The sequence below is a fragment of the Lampetra fluviatilis genome, chromosome 33, assembly GCF_964198595.1.
Source record: "Lampetra fluviatilis chromosome 33, kcLamFluv1.1, whole genome shotgun sequence".
NCBI lineage: Eukaryota > Metazoa > Chordata > Hyperoartia > Petromyzontiformes > Petromyzontidae > Lampetra > Lampetra fluviatilis.
The window spans coordinates 12,482,676-12,502,787 of NC_136307.1; the positions used below are offsets into that span (position 1 = coordinate 12,482,676).

Consider the following 20,112-nt stretch of genomic DNA (forward strand, 5'->3'; position numbering starts at 1 on the left):
TGCATAGCCCCCGTTGAGATAGGAAGTTGTGACCCTGATCCCATCTACCCAACATCCTCATGGGAGTGCCATAATTTTAGTAGTGTTGATTCAGTACAAAAATTATCTGTACCGGTTTTCATATGCAGTGTCTCATCATCAGTCAGGCTTGCCTGAATCAATGCTCGTGATTTTACAGAGGTTCCAGGCAAAGACCCTCTCTTTAAGATATAGAATTGTTCATGATACGATAGCAAATCACAATATATAAATGATTGATAATTTTCCCATAACTTTGTAATTGTATTTTTACGTTGTATTATGTTTGTGCTTGGCTGTACTTCCAGTACAGTACGTTTAAATAGTACTGTACTTAATGATATATTCAACTGCAATTTACTCAACATAAACATGCCATAGCCCTCTCATATTTACAACTTTACAACCTGTAGTGCTTATACACAGTCAGTTACACAATAATCAATTAAATCATCTAACGGATTTGACAATTATGCCAGACTAGCTTTACTACCCGGCTTCGCCCAGGACTTGGATGTTCACACACCACACCAATTACTTGTTTGAGGCTGAGTCGACCTAGGGGAGGCCCAGGACCGGTTTAAATAATCGTCACCGGTGGTGGCCGTGAGCAGGAATCGAACTCGGGTTGCTGGGTTCATAGCGCAGCGCGCTAACCACTACACTAACGCCCCCCCTCACACACGCGCGCGCGTCCATAGGTACACATACACGCGCTTGCTGCAGACACACACAACTTTCAGGGTGTGTAAGGTAGTAAACGACTCAAATAATAAACCAATACTGCGCGAAGAACGCCTTTGACCTGCAACACATTTGTATGGCACTTTACTCGCGGAGAGTTGGGGCTGGATGCGTGACATCAGCAGGCACACTGAGTAACGCTTCCGCATGCAGGTGACATCAAAGATGTGACGTCACAGCTCACTTGTCGTGCAAAATATCCATTATTGCGCCCCCCCCCCCCCAAAAAAATACAAACGTATATTTTTATACTTGTTGCATGGTGTACAGTCTGGAAACTACCCATACGCCATATTTCAAGTTTGTTGCATGTCGGGAAGTATGCTAAACATTTCAAACAGACACACATATTCACAAATTTCCCCTTATACAGTTAGGGAAAAAAGTATTTGATCCCCTGCTGATTTTGTACGTTTGCCCACTGACAAAGAAATGATCAGTCTATAATTTTAATGGTAGGTTTATTTGAACAGTGAGAGACAGAATAACAACAAAAATCCAGAAAAACGCATGTCAAAGATGTTATAAATTGATTTGCATTTTAATGAGGGAAATAAGTATTTGACCCCTCTGCAAAACATGACTTAGTACTTGGTAGCAAAACCCTTGTTGCCAATCACAGAGGTCAGACGTTTCTTGTAGTTGGCCACCAGGTTGGCACACATCTCAGGAGGGATTTTGTCCCACTCCTCTTTGCAGATCTTCTCCAAGTCATTAAGGTTTCGAGGCTGACGTTTGGCAACTCGAACCTTCAGCTCCCTCCACAGATTTTCTATGGGATTAAGGTCTGGAGACTGGCTAGGCCACTCCAGGACCTTAATGTGCTTCTTCTTCAGCCACTCCTTTGTTGCCTTGGCCGTGTGTTTTGGGTCATTGTCATGCTGGAATACCCATCCACGACCCATTTTCAATGCCCTGGCTGAGGGAAGGAGGTTCTCACCCAAGATTTGACGGTACATGGCCCCGTCCATTGTCCCTTTGATAGCGGTGAAGTTATCCTGTCCCCTTAGCAGAAAAACATCCCCAAAGCATAATGTTTCCACCTCCATGTTTGACGGTGGGGTGTTCTTGGGGTCATAGGCAGCATTCCTCCTCCTCCAAACACGGCGAGTTGAGTGGATTCATATTCTTAGGTTTTTCGGTTTTAACAATGATCGGCAACGCTGTGGGCTCTCATAAAATTGTCTTTTCCGAGACTAAGGTGCTCTGCAAGCCTCCTGGCTACCATCAAAGGTTTGTACACGAGGCCATCCAAATATACAAACACAGACATAATTTCAACCGTGATGATGGGTACAAACTTAGTAATCATTGGAAAGATGTTATTAACCATGCAAAAAAGATTTAACTACACATTTGGAGCATTCCTGGCAGCGATTTCAGCCGCACCACCCCTACATAATAATAGGCTCAGTCAACCATTCTACACAACAAAGACTCGTTTCCTGGCAGCGATTTAAGCCGCACCACCTCTATATAATAATAGGCTCAGTCAACCATTCTACACAACACAGACTCATTTCCTGACAGCGATTTAAGCCGCACCACCTCTACATAATAATAAGCTCAGTCAACCATTCTACACAACAAAGACTAATTTCCTGGCAGCGATTTCAGCCGCATCATCTCTACATAACAAAAAGGCTCAGTCCCTTTTACACACACCTTTACATCATCCGCACCTAGTTTACACAACAAAGGCTCATTCCTAACAGCGTGCTTCAGCTGCACCGAACCTCACAAAAATAATATTCAGGGCCTACCTTGGCTTCTCCCACCCTCAACCAGTATATTTACAAATACTGTGTTCTTGGAATTTCTCTCACATGATACAGCTATCGTGCTGTGACGGTTCCACCTGAAGACAGACGCTTGTGTTGCCTCCGAAACGTTGTGATTTTTATTTTATTTTTATTTAACTTTTATTAATTTTATTTTTTTACCTACGTGACTTTACCGAAAAAACCTAAGAATATGAATCCTTGCAGTCACGAAAGCTTCACATCTAGAGTTGAGTGGATGCCAAAGAGCTCCATTTTGGTCTCATCTGACCACAACACTTTCACCCAGTTGTCCTCTGAATCATTCAGATGTTCATTGGCAAACTTCAGACGGGCATGTATATGTGCTTTCTTGAGCAGGGGGGCCTTGCGGGCGCTGCAGGATTTCAGTCCTTCACGGCGTAGTGTGTTACCAACTGTTTTCTTGGTGACTATGGTCCCAGCTGCTTTGAGATGATTGACAAGATCCTCCCGTGTAGTTCTGGGCTGATTCCTCACCGTTCTCATGATCATTGCAACTCCACGAGGTGAGATCTTGCATGGAGCCCCAGGCCGAGGGAGATTGACAGTTGTTTTGTTTTTCTTCCATTTGCGAATAATCACACCAACTGTTGTCACCTTCTCACCAAGCTGCTTGGCGATGGTTTTGTAGCCCATTTCAGCCTTGTGTAGTTCTACAATCTTGTCTCTGACATCCTTGGAGAGCTCTTTGGTCTTGGCCATGGTGGAGAGTTTGGAATCTGATTGATTGATTGCTTCTGTGAACAGGTGTCTTTTATACAGGTAATAAGCTGAGATTAGGAGCACTCCCTTTAAGAGTGTGCTCCTAATATCAGCTCGTTACCTGTATAAAGGACACTTGGGAGCCAGAAATCTTTCTGATTGAGAGGGAGTCAAATTCCTATTTCCCTCATTAAAATTCAAATCAATTTATAACATTTTTGACATGCGTTTTTCTGGATTTTGTTGTTGTTATTCTGTCTCTCACTGTTCAAATGAACCTACCATTAAAATTATAGACTGATCATTTCTTTGTCAGTGGGCAAACGTACAAAATCAGCAGGGAATACTTTTTCCCTCACTGTATATATAGATAACCATGCTGTCAACTACTCCACAATGTGTTTAAAAGCGCTGAGTGAATGATTTTTTGCGATAAAATCACATCCACACCGTTCTTAAATTCACCTTTAGGGTCCTCCACTTTTAGACTCCACCTGTTTGCAAGATGTGCTCATTGTCTCCGAGTGTCTGCTGGCTGTGAACTCCAGTAGGCACTCTCCCCTCTCATTGCTCTTTCCTTTGCCAATTTACCAACCACCCTCTCGTCCGTGTGTCTCTTGCCGAGTGTGACACATTAGGAATGGACCACTCTTTAATAGTTTCCTCATGCAGCAAGGGAGAAAATTGTGGTTTTGTGAAAGTCCTTATGTGCTGTGCAGTACAGCAATGCACGTGTACACACCAGCATGCGATACATGAGTTGGGCCGATAGGTGGCTGACAGGGTAATTGATTTACCGCACTTGTACACAAGTCACATTGTTAATGGCGACTCGGTTGAAGATTGCTGTGTGTGACACACGTGCTGTTGTATTTTACAGATTTACCACAATAAATGTCGATTTCAAGCTTACGTGACTGCAGGGATTCATCTTCTTGGTTCTTTCGGGAAAGTCACGTAGAAGAGAAGTAATAAAATAATAAAAATAAAACATAATAAAAATAATTCTCATGAGGTTTCGGCCACAACGCAAGCAGCCGTCTTCAGGTGGAGAACAGGTCTGTCAAGTAGACAGTCTGAATGGCACGCTCCAGGCTTGGAGCGACTATTTATGCTGGGATGGAGGGGCGAAGAGCGTCTTGACAAAATAATTTGCATATCAAGAGGAATTTAGCATATTTATGGGAAATGCAGATATGCCACCAGTACTACTTGTGAAATGCATAGGAGGTTTGGTGAGAGGTTTAAAGTCATTATGCCCATGCATTATGCAGGATTAGCAGTATCAAAGGGAGGGAGTAAGGTTAGAATTAATAAAGGGAAGGAATGTTAATAATATGGCGCCGCAGCAGTTTTGATGTGGTTTCCTTATTCACCAAAGTTCCTGTACCTGACACCATCACAATCATTGAAGACTTGGTTCATCAAGGACTGAACGCTGGGGTACCCCCCCTGGTGAGACACTGCTTAACCAATACATACTTCACCTGGAATGGACTTTCTACAAGCAAACTGAGGGCACCCCAATGCCCCCCCCCCCTATCTCCGGTTGTAGCCAATGTGTTCATGGAGAAATTTGAGACTGACGCCATCCAGACTGCCACTCTACGCCCGACCTTATGGAAGAGGTACGTAGATGACACTTTTGTCATCTGGCAACATGGCCGGCCTGCTCTAGACCAATTTCTCGACCACATCAATTCCATACACCCAGCCATCAGATTCACCATGGAAGTCGAAAAAGATGGCAAGCTACCCTTTTAGGATGTCCTAATTAAAAGGAGACCTGATGGTTCAATGAGCCACTCTGTCTACAGGAAAGCCACCCATATGGATGCTTACCTAAAACCGGATTCCCACCACCATCCATCCCAGAAGAATTCCCTCATCAAGACTCTATGCCATAGAGCCCAATGCATTTCCGACCAGGAACACATTGCCAGTGAACTCAAACACGTACGCCAAGCTCTTAAGGCTAATGGTTACTCCGACTACACAATCCGCAAATCCATCACTCCAACCATCAAGAAGGATCCTGTTGAGGAGCCTCAAGACCATCACCTTACCCTACATTGCTGGGGTCACAAAAAAGATCTCCAAAATCCTGATTAAACACAAGATCCAGGTCCGAGTCAACACAGTACATAAAATCCGTGATCTGGTCCCGTCTGTAAAAGATGTGGTTCCAGACATACAGTACCCTGGCGTCTACAAACTAAGTTGCCTCTGTGGTAGCAGTTACATTGGAGAAACCAAACGACATGTCTCGGACCGCATCCGTGAACATAAAGCAGACTTGAAACACGGTAGGACAAACACCTCAGCCATGGCAGATCACTGTTACAATTCAGTGGGTTCAGATGATATTGACTTCTCCAAGACAGAGGTTCTCTGCAAGCCATCTGGCTACCATGAGAGATTCGTTCATGAGGCGATCCACATATACAAACACAGAAAATTTCAACCGAGAAGATGGATTCTGGCTTAGCAATCATTGGAAGGACGTAATAAACCATTTCGGATCTTAACTGATTGTGTCCACGTTTACGTTGACTTTCAGACCGCGTTCCACTCACTGACATTGACTATATATCCTGTATTCTCCGCAGGGAATGGATTCTTTGCTCCGCTGCAAGCTTCCTACCACCACTCTCCCACTGACATATTTCGTTTCTTCCTCTTAGTACCTTTCACGCGACGGTTTATGGTATAGTGTATAGCATGTTATATAATAATAAATAGTATTAAAGTGTAATGTTTAATACAATGTATAAGGTAATATATAGTATCGTAATTTTATAGTGAATATATAGCAGTGTGCTATACAGTTGAGTGGGTAGAATAAAACAGTGTAATATGACAAGGTATAGTCAATAAGCATATTAGTTGCTGCGGCGCCATATTATTAACATTCCTTCCCTTTATTCATTCTAACCTTACTCCCTCCCTTTGATACTGCTGATCCTGCGTAATGCATGGGCATAATGACTTTAAACCCCTCGCCAATCCTCCTACGCATTTCACAAGTAGTACTGGTCGCATATCTGCATTTCCCATAAATATGCTAAATTCCTCTTGATATGCACTCCGCAGGGAATGGATTCTTTGCTCCGCTGCAAGCTTCCTACCACCACTCTCCCACTGACATATTTCGTTTCTTCCTCTTAGTACCTTTCACGCGACGGTTTATGGTATAGTGTATAGCATGTTATATAATAATAAATAGTATTAAAGTGTAATGTTTAATACAATGTATAAGGTAATATATAGTATCGTAATTTTATAGTGAATATATAGCAGTGTGCTATACAGTTGAGTGGGTAGAATAAAACAGTGTAATATGACAAGGTATAGTCAATAAGCATATTAGTTGCTGCGGCGCCATATTATTAACATTCCTTCCCTTTATTCATTCTAACCTTACTCCCTCCCTTTGATACTGCTGATCCTGCGTAATGCATGGGCATAATGACTTTAAACCCCTCGCCAATCCTCCTACGCATTTCACAAGTAGTACTGGTCGCATATCTGCATTTCCCATAAATATGCTAAATTCCTCTTGATATGCACTCCGCAGGGAATGGATTCTTTGCTCCGCTGCAAGCTTCCTACCACCATTCTCCCATTGACATAGTTCGTTGCTTCCTCTTAGTACCTTTCACGCGACGGTTTATGGTATAGTGTATAGCATATTATATAATAATAAATAGTATTAAAGTGTAATGTTTAATACAATGTATAAGGTAATATATAGTATCGTAATTTTATAGTGAATATATAGCAGTGTGCTATACAGTTGAGTGGGTAGAATAAAACAGTGTAATATGACAAGGTATAGTCAATAAGCATATTAGTTGCTGCGGCGCCATATTATTAACATTCCTTCCCTTTATTAATTCTAACCTTACTCCCTCCCTTTGATACTGCTAATCCTGCATAATGCATGGGCATAATGACTTTAAACCCCTCGCCAAACCTCCTACGCATGTCACAAGTAGTACTGGTCGCATATCTGCATTTCCCATAAATATGCTAAATTCCTCTTGATATGCAAATTATGTTGTCAAGATGCTCTTCGCTCTCCATCCCAGCATAAATAGTCGCTCCAAGCCTGGAGCGTGCCATTCAGACTCTGTCTACTTGACAGACCTGTTCTCCACCTGAAGACGGCTGCTTGCGTTGTGGCCGAAACGTCGTGAGAATTATTTTATGTTTTATTTTTATTATTTTATTACTTCCTTTCTACGTGACTTTACCGAAAGAACCAAGAACACAATACATGTGTTTGCCCTCGATTCGGAGCACCTGCCCCCGTCCTTCATTTCGAGTGTGCAACATTTTGGCGAGCCTGCTGGTTCCCCCTCCAGCAACCCTCGCCAGTTTCCCTGCTCCTGTGTCTTTGGCTGTCTCCTCTCTCTTTGAGGGTGGAGTCTCCTGTTGTGATGACTACTCTCATCCTCTTCATCACTCTGTTCCAACTGCTCTCCATTATTTATAGCCAAATCGGTCTCACTGTATTCTGATCCCTTCCACAAGATCTGTCCCTCAGTTCCTTCAGTTAACTGATATTCACTCTCTGAATCTGTCTCCCTGCTCTCTGTACCAATTGGTGATACATGTGCCTCGGCTGTTGCCGATAACTGTTGTTCACCTTCTATCTTGTGTGGGTGGAATTCTTCAGCTTCTGGGTTCAACGGTGATTCCGTGTATTGTATTACTGTAGCTTGCTGAACAGTTTTTGGCCAATTGAAGTAACCTCTATCAAATCCTTCCTCAGTTTACAACTCACTGTCTGTTGGTTCCTGCGTGTCTTTCCATGGGCCTCTTGTCCTTGTTTGGTGAGTTTTCTTTGTTGCTTTGTTACTCCGTTGCTGCTCAATTGAGAGGAAGTCACAAGGTTGCAGCAAATTCCGATAAATCACCTTGGTTCTCCCTTCACCGCTCTCAGGTTTCACCTCATAAATTGGGCTGTCATTACTTTTTCTGCCAATGACAACATATACCTTGGCCTCCAAGTAGGAGCGAATTATACCTAGTCCCCCTTTCTCACTCATTTCTCACCAGGACACGATTGCCTTGCTGTAACTCTGCCCCATGAATTTTCTTGTCATACTGGCCCTTCTTTTTAGTGGCTTCTTTTGTTGCACAGTCGGATGCTATTCTGTAGGCTTCCACCATTCGCTGTCTCCACATATTGGTTATAGGAGCCTTCCTCTCCCTGGTGTTCAAAACCAAAAATAAGATCTACTGGTAGTTTTGGAGACCTCCCAAAAAGAAGATAAAAAGGTGAGAATCCTGTGGCTTCACTACGAGTACAGTTATAGGCATGCACTACCTTGGCCAGGGAGCTCTTCCAATCTGTATTCTGCTCAGAGTCCTTAAGATTAACAGCAGGGTCCTGTTGAATTTTTCTTTCATTGGGCCATCAGCTGATTCTCAAATTATATTCCCTGATCATGGTGTATTTTTGTGGGGAAACCAAATTTAAGAGCGTAGTCATTGAATGGCTTGTCAGCCACCTTTTTTGCTGTTTTATTTGTTCTAACATAAGCTTGAGCAAATCGTGTAAAATGATCCATTACCACCAGGATATATTCATATCCCTGCTTACATATTTCTAGGTTTATAAATCAATGGAAACCATCTCAAAAGGGTATGTGGTTTTGATGTTAGACAAAGGTGCCCGTGTTGGTGTGTTTGGCTTTCTTTTCTTTAGGCAGTCACATACCTTTGTGACAAAATTCTCGATGTCGTTCTGTATCCTGGGCCAATAAAATCGATCTCTGATCAAGTCCAATGTCCTTTCTACGCCAAGATGGCCCATTTCCTGATGCATTTATTTATAGACCAATGGGTGATACATTTTAGGCAATACCAGATAGGACCTGGTATTGGTTTTCCGGTACAGAATTCCCTCCTTACTGATGTGAAGCTTTGCCCATTCTCTTAATAATGCCCTCACGTCCCAGTTTTCTATCTGGCTTGCTTTTACTGTGGGCCTTTGATTTTGCCTTTGTACTCCAATAATTTGCCAATTACTGCGTCTCTTTGCTGTGATTGTCTGAGTTCACCCATTGGGATCGGTTGCACCGAGCAAGCTAGTGAGTGACAATCCTCCTGTATTTCAATGGCATAGAGTGTTATCAATCTGGAACAGGCTGTTGATTCCTCATATTAAATGGTGACTCCCTGCATTGTTGCACTAATAACCTCTGGGCTGACTTTTTCAGTGCACTGAGCTATGAATCCATCAATGTCCAGTGGCATCCTTGACAGTCCATCAGCATCTGCATTGGTTCTACCCGGGTGGTACTTGATTGTGAAATCAAAGTCGGCCAAATCGGCAACCCATCTTTGTCCAGTTGCATTGCGTTTGGCAGTGGTGAGGACATAGGTGAGGGGATTATTGTCTGTATACCACAAACGAAGGGGCATGATACAGATAATCCCAGAAACGTTCACAAACTGCTTATTTCAGTGCCAGAAATTTCAGCCTCAGTGAAGGTGGTAATTTTTCTCTAGTGAGAGTTCTGGACCCATATGCTATGACTATAATTATTCCATCTTACCTCTGGTAAAGGATAGCTCCCAGACCTTCTTGTGAGGCATCACAATGTAAGATGAATGGTTGATTAAAGTTTGGGTATGCCAATATCGGTGGACTGGTGATCAACCAACTGTATCAGAACCCTTTGGTGGGAATCTGTCCATGTTATTGGTGTTTTGCTAAGCAGTTGGCCTGATTTTGTTCCCTGTACTGTTTTTTTTTGTTTTTAAATTACTTGAAAAGTTCTGTATATACGACCTGTAGTAAGAGATGAATCCCAACATCTTTCTGAGCTCTCACACTGTTGCAGGCTTCCTTGCTTTAAGTGCTTGAGCTGGGGCAATCTCTGCTGGGTACATAGTATAGCCATCTTTCGATACAATTTTGCATAAGTATCGCACCTTGCTCTGGAACAACTCACATTTCTTGGCTGTCAGTTTGACACCATGCTGTTGATACCGACGCAAGACCGTATGTACATGCCGCACATGATCTTCAAAGGACTTTCTGTAAACAAGGTTGTCATCCAGATAATGCTGACATATTTCATCCCGAAGGCCAGACAGGCAGTCCTCCATGCTCCTCTGGAATTCTGCTGGTGCTGAACTCAAACCAAAGGGAATACGCACCCACTCATATAATCCCCATGGTGTGATAAAAGCTGTGAGGGGGCGACTTTCTTAATCGAGGAAGCCTTGATGGTAGGCTTTCCCTTGGTCTAAAACCGAAAACCAAGAACTCCCACTCAAACTGTCAAGCATGTCTTGGATCCTTGGAATGGTATGCCTGTCAGGGACAGACTTCCAGTTCAGCTCTCGGTAATCACAAAATAGTCTCAGGTTTCCGTCTTTCTTCCTTACGCAGACAATGGGTGAAGAATATGATGATCTTGATTTTGTCACCCAGCCTCGATTGATCAAGTCTTGCAGATACTGCTTAACTTCATTATGCAATGGTTTTGGGACTGCAACGTACATCTTTTGCACTGGAGCCTATCCTTGAGGGTGATATGCATTTTAAATAAAGGTATGCTCCCAACATCATTGCCATCCCTAGAAAAAGAATGGCATTCCTGTCTGAGCATCATCTTGGCGGCAATTTGCTGTTCCTTTGTTAGGTGGTCCAGTTTTACCAGTGGGTTCCATTTTTCACCTTGCTGTTTAACTTTTGGCCTCAGCTGCAGCCCCTTAGCTTTTGCTCCACCAGTTGTGTGGTCACCCTGTGTTTCTTGGCATGTCCTGAATATGGGTGCCTTGGTGATATGCCACAGGTCTTACTGCTGCTGGATACACAGATTTCACCGGCTGTAAGTGTCCTAGGGTGACCCGCTGATCAAATATGATGCTGTTTGGTTGTGTTGATCACTGAGATTGGTATGCTGGGTGAGTTGCCTCTACTCAGTGTCACCAGGACCTCATTGATGTGTAAACCCTCTGGCCATTAGGGCTTCTCTTCAGGGACAAACAGCATCACTTCATCTTCCTCCAACTATCCCAAATGAGCACGACTTCGAACCATTGTGGCTTGAGCTGGTGGTAGCACCACTCTTTGTTTGCCTGTCTTGACTGCCCCACCATCACTGTCCCGGTTTCCAGAAGACAATAGGTGGATGAGGACGTTTGTGTCTCCCGGAGTGATGGAGAAAGCCTCACCCACAACCCCCACAATTGGCTCTCCTCCTTCTACTCATTCTACCAGCCCATTGATGACCTCATCGATGACATTACAACCAATAATGGGATCTTCTGCAACCCTGGGGTCACTGGATACCAGCATTGGAATGAGAAATCACTGACTGGTCCCCATATTACTGTTCAATCTAAATGCCACCTCTACCCAGCCTGTGAATGGTATTTCTGTTTGGTTAACTGCCATTCCAGTAATTGTACCAGTTCCCAAGAATTCTTCAACTGGTCTCACTATTGACTTCGCTAGATGCTTATTTCGCCATACTTCATTTATAACAGTGGCCTGAGCTCCTGTGTCCCAAAGGGCAGAGGTTGATACGTGGTCCAGTAAACACTTCACCATGCATTCTTTCCCAATTAACTGTAACAGTCTGTTGTTGCATTTAGGCCTGAGAAAGCTAACTTTGCCAATATTTGGGTTCCTCCACTCTGGTGTCTTTTGTCATTCTGTTTCTTTCTATAATGTGTTGATTGCTCTGCAGAGCACCTTGTGCTCTTGCCAGTGTTGTTTTTGGCAGGTATTCGAGCAGTACTGTGCTGCGTGACAACCCTGGCACTTCTGCAGTCTTACAACATCATTCTCTTCACATAAACAGTACTGACACCCGTGTAGGTTACTGCTGGTTCCCCCTGCAGCAACCCTCGCCAGTTTCCCTGTTCCTGCCAGGCTCGCCAAAATATGTTGCACACTCGAAATGAAGGACGTGGGCAAGTGCTCCAAATCGAGGGCAAACACATTTATTTTGGTAAATCTGTAAAATGCAACAGCACGTGTGTCACACACAGCAATCTTCAACCGAGTCGCCATTAACCATGTGACTTGTGTACAAGTGCAGTTAATCAATAACCCTGCCAGCCACCTACCGACCCAACTGAGGTATCGCATGCTGGTGTACACAAGTTCATTGCTGGACTGCACAGCACATAGGACTTTCACAAAACCACACTTTACTCCCTTGCTGCACGAGCAAATGATTAAAGAGTCGTCCATTCCTAATGTGCAACACGACCTTTGAAGTCTTCAGTGACCATGGTGCAGTGTTGTTTTTCTGGCAATTAAGAGTTTATTAATCTTTTCATGCATTTGGTATATATTTGTGTTATCATTCCGTTATAGTGATTTGAGAATTTTCATTGTAAGTAAATAGGGAAGCAAGGCATTTGAAATATGATCATTCACAACACAAATCCAGTCTAATATGTGTCAATGTCTTCAAAGCTGCTGTTAGATGGAGCTTGTGTTGATGCGTGTAGATTTTTAAAATTTTTATTTCTAGCAGTCTGGCACCTTGCATTGCTCTCAGCAAGCCTGACTGTTGATGATACACTGAAAGTCAAAGATGGTCCTCAGTTTGCTTGTGTTAAACCAATACCGCTGAATGAAATTGCTCCCAGAAGGCCATGTTGATGTTTAAATAAAATCGTTAATTTTTTTATGTGGAGAGACTGAGGGGGGAAGGAGAATTGTCTGCTTATTGATTTTGTTCGCTTAACTTCTCCACAATGTATATTGAACTTTTTTCGATTTAAAGCTTTCGTGACTGCAGGGATTCATATTCTTGGTTCTTTCGATAAAGTCACGTAGAAGGGAAATAATAATAACATTCTCACGACGGTTCGATTGCAACACAAGCAATCATCATCAGGTGATTGCTTGTGTTGCAATCGAAACGTCGTGAGAATGTTATTGTTTAATTTTTATTATTTAATTATTTCCCTTCTACGTGACTTTACCGAAAGAACCAAGAATATGTTGAACTTCTTTAGTACCACACATAGCCAACCGTGCTACTCAGAGGCGCAATGACGCGAATGACTGTTTTGGTTTTAAGCAGACAGGGTTGAGGGACCTCGCATGTCACACTGCATTGTTAATCGTGAGTGCTTGTGCTTCAGGTGCAAGGGGAGTGCCGGCAGTGGCCCTCTCTGCCTCGTGTCTGCCTCTGCTCAGTATCGCCACCGCCTGGCTGACGCTTCGGTGATGGGAGGACCAACACCAACGGTTTCCTTATCGGACGAGTTGGTGATTTACAATGTCCAGAATCCGCATGAATACCTCTGGCCACCTGGTGGAACTCTATATGAGCAGCAATGTATTATAATGGAATGAAAAAATAAATGTACAGCATCAATACCTCTCACGTCACGAATTAAGCATAATTCCGAGAGCATGTGTGGGTTTTCAAGAAGAAAAAACTGGAAATCTGAGCAAAGGAACATCAAGAATTTAGTGCAAGCAGGGCATTTTATGGCCCTTGTTTAATGCACCGTAGATACCTCTATTTCCGTCTGGTTTTTGCAAATGTTTTATAAGACTGATAGACACAAGATTACAAGAACGAGTGATATCAAAGCACTTTTATGCAACGCTCCATCATTCCGGTTGGTTTAGTTTTCCTAATTATTGTTGTATGCAAAGTGAAGCACAGCATTTTTACCGTCATCACATCAAATTTTAAAATATATATTTGATATTACCATCTGCACGATACACATTTTGTATTGTGTTCCTTTTTGTATCCAGCATTATAGAGTAGTGAACCCAAGTTTAAATTTGCAAGAGACTTACCGTGTCCATAGGCTCTCGTCTGTTAAGGGTTGCCGAGTGTGCAGGACGGGCTTTGACCACTCTGTATGCACATCACGTGTCCAAGACTGCCAGTGTACACCTGAAATTCTGCACTTGAGAGACAAACTGGGCAGAATTGTAACACTCTCAAACCCACTGACTCTAAGGTGGCCAGGAGATAGCAAATACATTTCTTTGGTTTTTGCATATATTGAGTGTTATCCCCTCTTATGCTTGGGTTTTCTCTGGATCCCGGCCAAATATATTTCAATGTTTCCTTCCTGAAAAATAAGCCGTTTCCAAATCAAACGATCGCATTATTACTACTACATCAGAAGAGGCTTGAGAAGTAGTGTGTGGTGGTAGTTTATTCTGACAAGACTCACGACTAGCTTGGCATGAAGCTTACACATGTTCTAGTATCATTTTACCTGCAGCGAGGGCTTCAGACAAGGCAAGGCAGTGAAATTAACTGAAAATTGAGCCGTATGTATTTATCGCCATCTACGTCCACTTTAAATGTATGTACGTACATTTTTGAAGCAAGATTATGGCTTACACCTGCAACGTGATTCGTATAATGCCCATACAGAATGCATGTCACACAATTCGTAAATATACACTCTTACGGTCATATTTATACTGTATACCACAGTACCACTTTATATCAATCATGCACTGACAAACACAATCCTCGACAGTTCTTCATGGTTATGTCTCCAGGAGTGTTGCTCCTCCTGGGCATTGCAGTGGCAGATCTGCACACCTTTCCACGCTCCACGCATGTCCACGTGAAGAAAAGCGATCCTGTTGGCAGATAACAACTCCTGTGTGGCAGTTAGTATTCAGCGCAGCTCAGGCTGGGCCAATGCGTGCATTTTCTGTGACCATTTTAAATATTGCTGTTTGTGAAATGGTTGAAAATTTATTCTGTAAAATGCATTTTTTTTACTTCACTACCACATATGCTAAGCTGATTACATTAGTGGCACGCAGTTACAGAAATTATTTCATATATATATGTTAAGTGGGCTCAAACGAGCAACGGAAATGTGGGTATATTATATATAATAGTCTTCGATTCTCATAGAATAAAGTGCATGTGTCTAGGCAGCGTCTAAGCCTGGAAAATGTCTTCAGAAAGTGTCACGAGTCATTGAATAATCAATTTAAGTACGCTCAAAAAATGTATAAGCTCGCATAGATTTTCCTAGTTGTAAAGCACACATCACTGCAAATTACCGAGGTCAGACATTTTCTGCAGTACACATAGAATTCTGGAACGAATTCCAAAGTGCCTAAACTCACCAAACCAGAAAGCGACTTCCTCGCTCCAGGGGGTGACCCAATGACGCACTCACTTGCTACACTTCGTAAAGAAATGCGAACACACTCGGTGCCATCGTTACACATCGATGCACACATACACAGAGGCAAGTGTGACAATGTATATAGTGCTGATAAACCTGAACAACACCAAATCACGCTGTAATATTCATAAAATGTGCACAATTTAGTTCGTACGTTTCAAAATGAAATATACTAAATTCCACGCGTACAGTGAGGAAAAAAGTATTTGATCTCCTGCTGATTTTGTACGTTTGCCCACTGACAAAGAAATGATCAGTCTATAATTTTAATGGTAGGTTTATTTGAACAGTGAGAGAGAATAACAACAAAATCCAAAAAAACGCATGTCAAAAATGTTATAAATTGATTTGCATTTTAATGAGGGAAATAAGTATTTGACCCCTCTGCAAAATATGACTTAGTACTTGGTGGCAAAACCCTTGTTGGCAATCACAGAGGTCAGACGTTTCTTGTAGTTGGCCACCAGGTTTGCACACATCTCAGGAGGGATTTTGTCCCACTCCTCTTTGCAGATCTTCTCCAAGTCATTAAGGTTTCGAGGCTGACGTTTGGCAACTTGAACCTTCAGCTCCCTCCACAGATTTTCTATGGGATTAAGGTCTGGAGACTGGCTAGGCCACTCCAGGACCTTAATGTGCTTCTTCTCGAGCCACTCCTTTGTTGCCTTGGCCGTGTGTTTTGGGTCATTGTCATGCTGGAATACCCATCCACTACCCATTTTCAATGCCCTGGCTGAGGGAAGGAGGTTCTCACCCAAGATTTGACGGTACATGGCCCCGTCCATCGTCCCTTTGATGCGGTGAAGTTGTCCTATCCCCTTAGCAGAAAAACACCCCCAAAGCATAATGTTTCCACCTCCATGTTTGACGGTGGGGATGGTGTTCTTGGGGTCATAGGCAGCATTCCTCCTCCAAACACGGCGAGTTGAGTTGATGCCAAAGAGCTCCATTTTGGTCTCATCTGACCACAACACTTTCACCCAGTTGTCCTCTGAATCATTCAGATGTTCATTGGAAAACTTCATAGGGCATGTATATGTGCTTTCTTGAGCAAGGGGACCTTGCGGGCGCTGCAGGATATCAGTCCTTCACGGCGTAGTGTGTTACCAACTGTTTTCTTGGTGACTATGGTCCCAGCTGCCTTGAGATCATTGACAAGATCCTCCCGTGTAGTTCTGGGCTGATTCCTCGCCGTTCTCATGATCATTGCAACTCCACAAGGTGAGATCTTGCATGGAGCCCCAGGCCGAGGGAGTTTGACAGTTGTTTTGTGTTTCTTCCATTTGCGAATAATCACACCAACTGTTGTCACCTTCTCACCAAGCTGCTTGGCGATGGTCTTGTAGCCCATTCCAGCCTTGTGTAGGTCTACAATCTTGTCCCTGACATCCTTGGAGAGCTCTTTGGTCTTGGCCATGGTGGAGAGTTTGGAATCTAATTGATTGATTGCTTCTGTGAACAGGTGTCTTTTATATAGGTAACAAGCTGAGATTAGGAGCACTCCCTTTAAGAGTGTGCTCCTAATCTCAGCTCGTTACCTATATAAAAGACACCTGGGAGCCAGAAATCTTTCTGATTGAGAGGGGGTCAAATACGTATTTCCCTCATTAAAATGAAAATCAATTTATAACATTTTTGACATGCGTTTTTCTGGATATTTTTGTTGGTATTCTGTATATCACTGTTCAAATAAACCTACCATTAAAATTATAGACTGATCATTTCTTTGTCAGTGGGCAAACGTACAAAATCAGCAGGGGATCAAATACTTTTTTTCTTCACTGTACATATACAGCTCACAAACTCATGACATTTTCACGCACTTGTGAAAATGTTACCCAAACAGCATTTTATATAATGTATGGTGCAATACAAACAAAACTTATTTTACCAGGTGAAGCCCACTGAGCTACAATGCTCTTTTTGAGAAACGACCTGGCCACAAATGATAGCTCTACAAAGTGTCTTAAGTGGAAATGTATAGAAGCCCGAGAAAAATCTACGCGACCACGGGGAGAACATGCAAACTCCAAATATACAGGCATCAGGGTCGGGATCGGGATCGAACCTACGACCTCCTGTATACCATATTCTTGGTTCTTTCGGTCAAGTCACGTAAATAGAAAAAAAAATCAGGTGAGGTAGTTGACATCTCACCACCGTGGCGCCCAGATACACATATTCTCTACAAGATATGTATAAGACATGTTATAAAGTATTGATATTGTTTATTTAACCACTGAGATATGTTTTCAAATGGAGTGGGAAAACAACTTTATGGTGCAGTTAATATATATTAAATGTAGTTTCAGGTGAGCTCATATTCGGAATTTCAGCTAGGACAGTCAAGCAGTCATTTAGAAAATGACATAATCAACCATGATCAATCCACTGCTGGATGAAGGGCTTCCGAAGTCGTCGCCATCTCGTGGTGCTGCAATGTTAGAATCCACGAGTGGTGCCCTGCGGTGGACATAGTTGCAGACACGTCCCCTCCCTTGTTTGCTCCTCTCATTCTCTCATTCTCCTCTCATTCTCCACCATCGGCCAGCATCCCTTCCTGTCACATATCCTACCCAAGTCCACTTTTCTTAACGGCCAATATAATGCATTCAATCTGCGTTTGTCTCTTTTTATGTCTCAACGGATTTCCAAGTGTGCATCTCTACATGCTTCTTTGTACCATTTTCAGCTCCTGTTTGCCTATGTTTCTAACCCATGTCATTGCAGGTGTAGTACCGTTGAGGACGCGTGCACACCGGAGTAGAGGCACACGTATTTATTTCACAACAGTCACTGGGGACATACAGTACTGGAGGGGGTATCGGCCCCCTCACCCGGATAGCTGGGAACACACGGCTAGCTACCCCTAGCCTGCCTCCTAATCCTCCAATTACTGGGCTAGGGGAGGCTGTCTGGCCCGACACTGGTCAGTCGGGCTACGGTACCCGGAGTCCCAGAGTCCTGGCTCTGGTTCACGGGACCACGCCGCTGGCTCGGTCCTGCGCGGCCCTGACAAGGGCGGCGTCCCAGGGGAGTCCAGGGCTCTAGCTAGGCAGTCTTCGGTCTTCAAGAGTTTACTTAAACATTCTGCCCCGAGCCCTCTGACACATCCCCCTTTATACTCCACCCCCGCTGAGGGGTGGGGCCCCGGGCTGCCTGGTGCGGACGTCGTTGAGAGCACCCCCCCCCCCGTGCACTCACGTAGCCCCGCCCACTGTGTTTGTTTCCCATAAGCTGCCATGCATAACGGCTCTCTCTCTAACACCCCTACATCACCCCCCCCCCCCCCCCCCGCATAGCTTGCAGCCGTCCCGGCTGCCAACATACAAAAAAAACGACAATAAAAGCGCATTTACCCCCTGACCGCGCGTGTGCCTCACTATTTTTCAACAATAACGCAACGAGAAGAACAACAGGAAGGGAAAATAACCCGACGCACCCCACCCCCGAATAAATACGAAATCCGTACAACCAATGTATATACATTTTTCCAGGAAACCCCCCAGCACACCCACAACACACAGCGAACACAACATTCGTCCAATGCAATGTGCCAGGAACACACCACCGACGCCACACACAGTGAGCATAACATGTGAATGTACACAGGAAAAAAAATATTTCAAAAAAAAAATTTTTTCTTCTTTTTTTTTCCCATTTTCACTCCGTGCAACACAAGAGTCTGCGCATTTTTGCGCACGTCCTCGCCGCAGGCCCGTCACACGGGATAACCCCGGCCGGCAGGCCATCGGGTGGCAAGTGTTCATCTCCGAGTGAGTCTGTTGTTGACGTCGCAAGACCCTCGGCATCCCCCGTGGGGGTCGTCGGGCGTGAGCCCGTCACTCCCGGTGCACCTGGGGGCGGGACAGCCGGCAACACGTCAGGCGAGAGCAGCGGAGACGAACTCTTTGAGTCGGTCGCCCCCCCACATGTTTGGCCACGCGCGTGTGTAGTGGGACCTCGCACCGCAACGAAGGGTTTGAGCCTGGAGGGGTGTACAAACCACCGGCGCTTCCCCCATTTAATGCGTACGCACTGAGGTCTCAGGACCTCAACCACCTCGACGGGGCCCCGCCACGGCCGCAGCAGTTTTCAGGAGGTCGCTCGCGGTACCTGGGGACAGTGCAGCCATGCCCTGTCCCCCGGCTTCCACTGTAGCACATGCGCGCGACCCAGTCTGAGGCGCTCATTAGCCATCTGCCGCATGTCAGAATTCTGCATGGCAGCATCCCGCGCCTCTGTCAATTTTTCCAGGTTAAATTTAACATGTTCGGCCAATTGAGTTTTTCCCTGTGGCGCTGGGATCTGCAGCTGGGCCCGAACAGGTGGGTCAGGTTCGCGGCCATACATGAGGAAGAAGGGGGAAAATCCCGTGGCAGCATGGGGGGCCAATCTGTATGCTGCCAGGACCCCCTGAATTTTCAAGTCCCAATCTGTCTGTGAGTCCGAAACCTGCTGTGACAACATCGACGTGATGGTACGATGCAACCGCTCGACCATCCCGTCGGTTTGTGGGTGATATGGAGAGGTACGAATCTTTTTCGTGCCCAGGATCTCACAGACCTGTTGGAGCAATTTGCCAGAAATTTTTTTACCCTGGTCGGTCAGCAGCCGCTCGGGAGCACCTTTGTCAAGGACATATCCCTGGACAAAGGCCTCCTCGATGGCT

At 44.3% G+C, this 20,112-nt stretch overlaps 1 protein-coding gene across 1 annotated transcript in view; it reads left to right on the top strand.

Annotated features, from left to right (window-relative positions):
* The window catches only part of LOC144944093 (MAM domain-containing glycosylphosphatidylinositol anchor protein 2-like), an 85,885-nt gene extending 72,243 nt beyond the window's left edge, over positions 1–13,642 (top strand). Inside the window, exon 17 of the mRNA XM_078872163.1 lies at positions 13,398–13,642. Within this exon, the coding sequence (XP_078728289.1) occupies positions 13,398–13,483 (86 nt within the window). The 3' untranslated portion in view covers positions 13,484–13,642. The remainder of the gene's footprint in view (positions 1–13,397) is intronic.
* Positions 13,643–20,112: the final 6,470 nt, after the last annotated feature.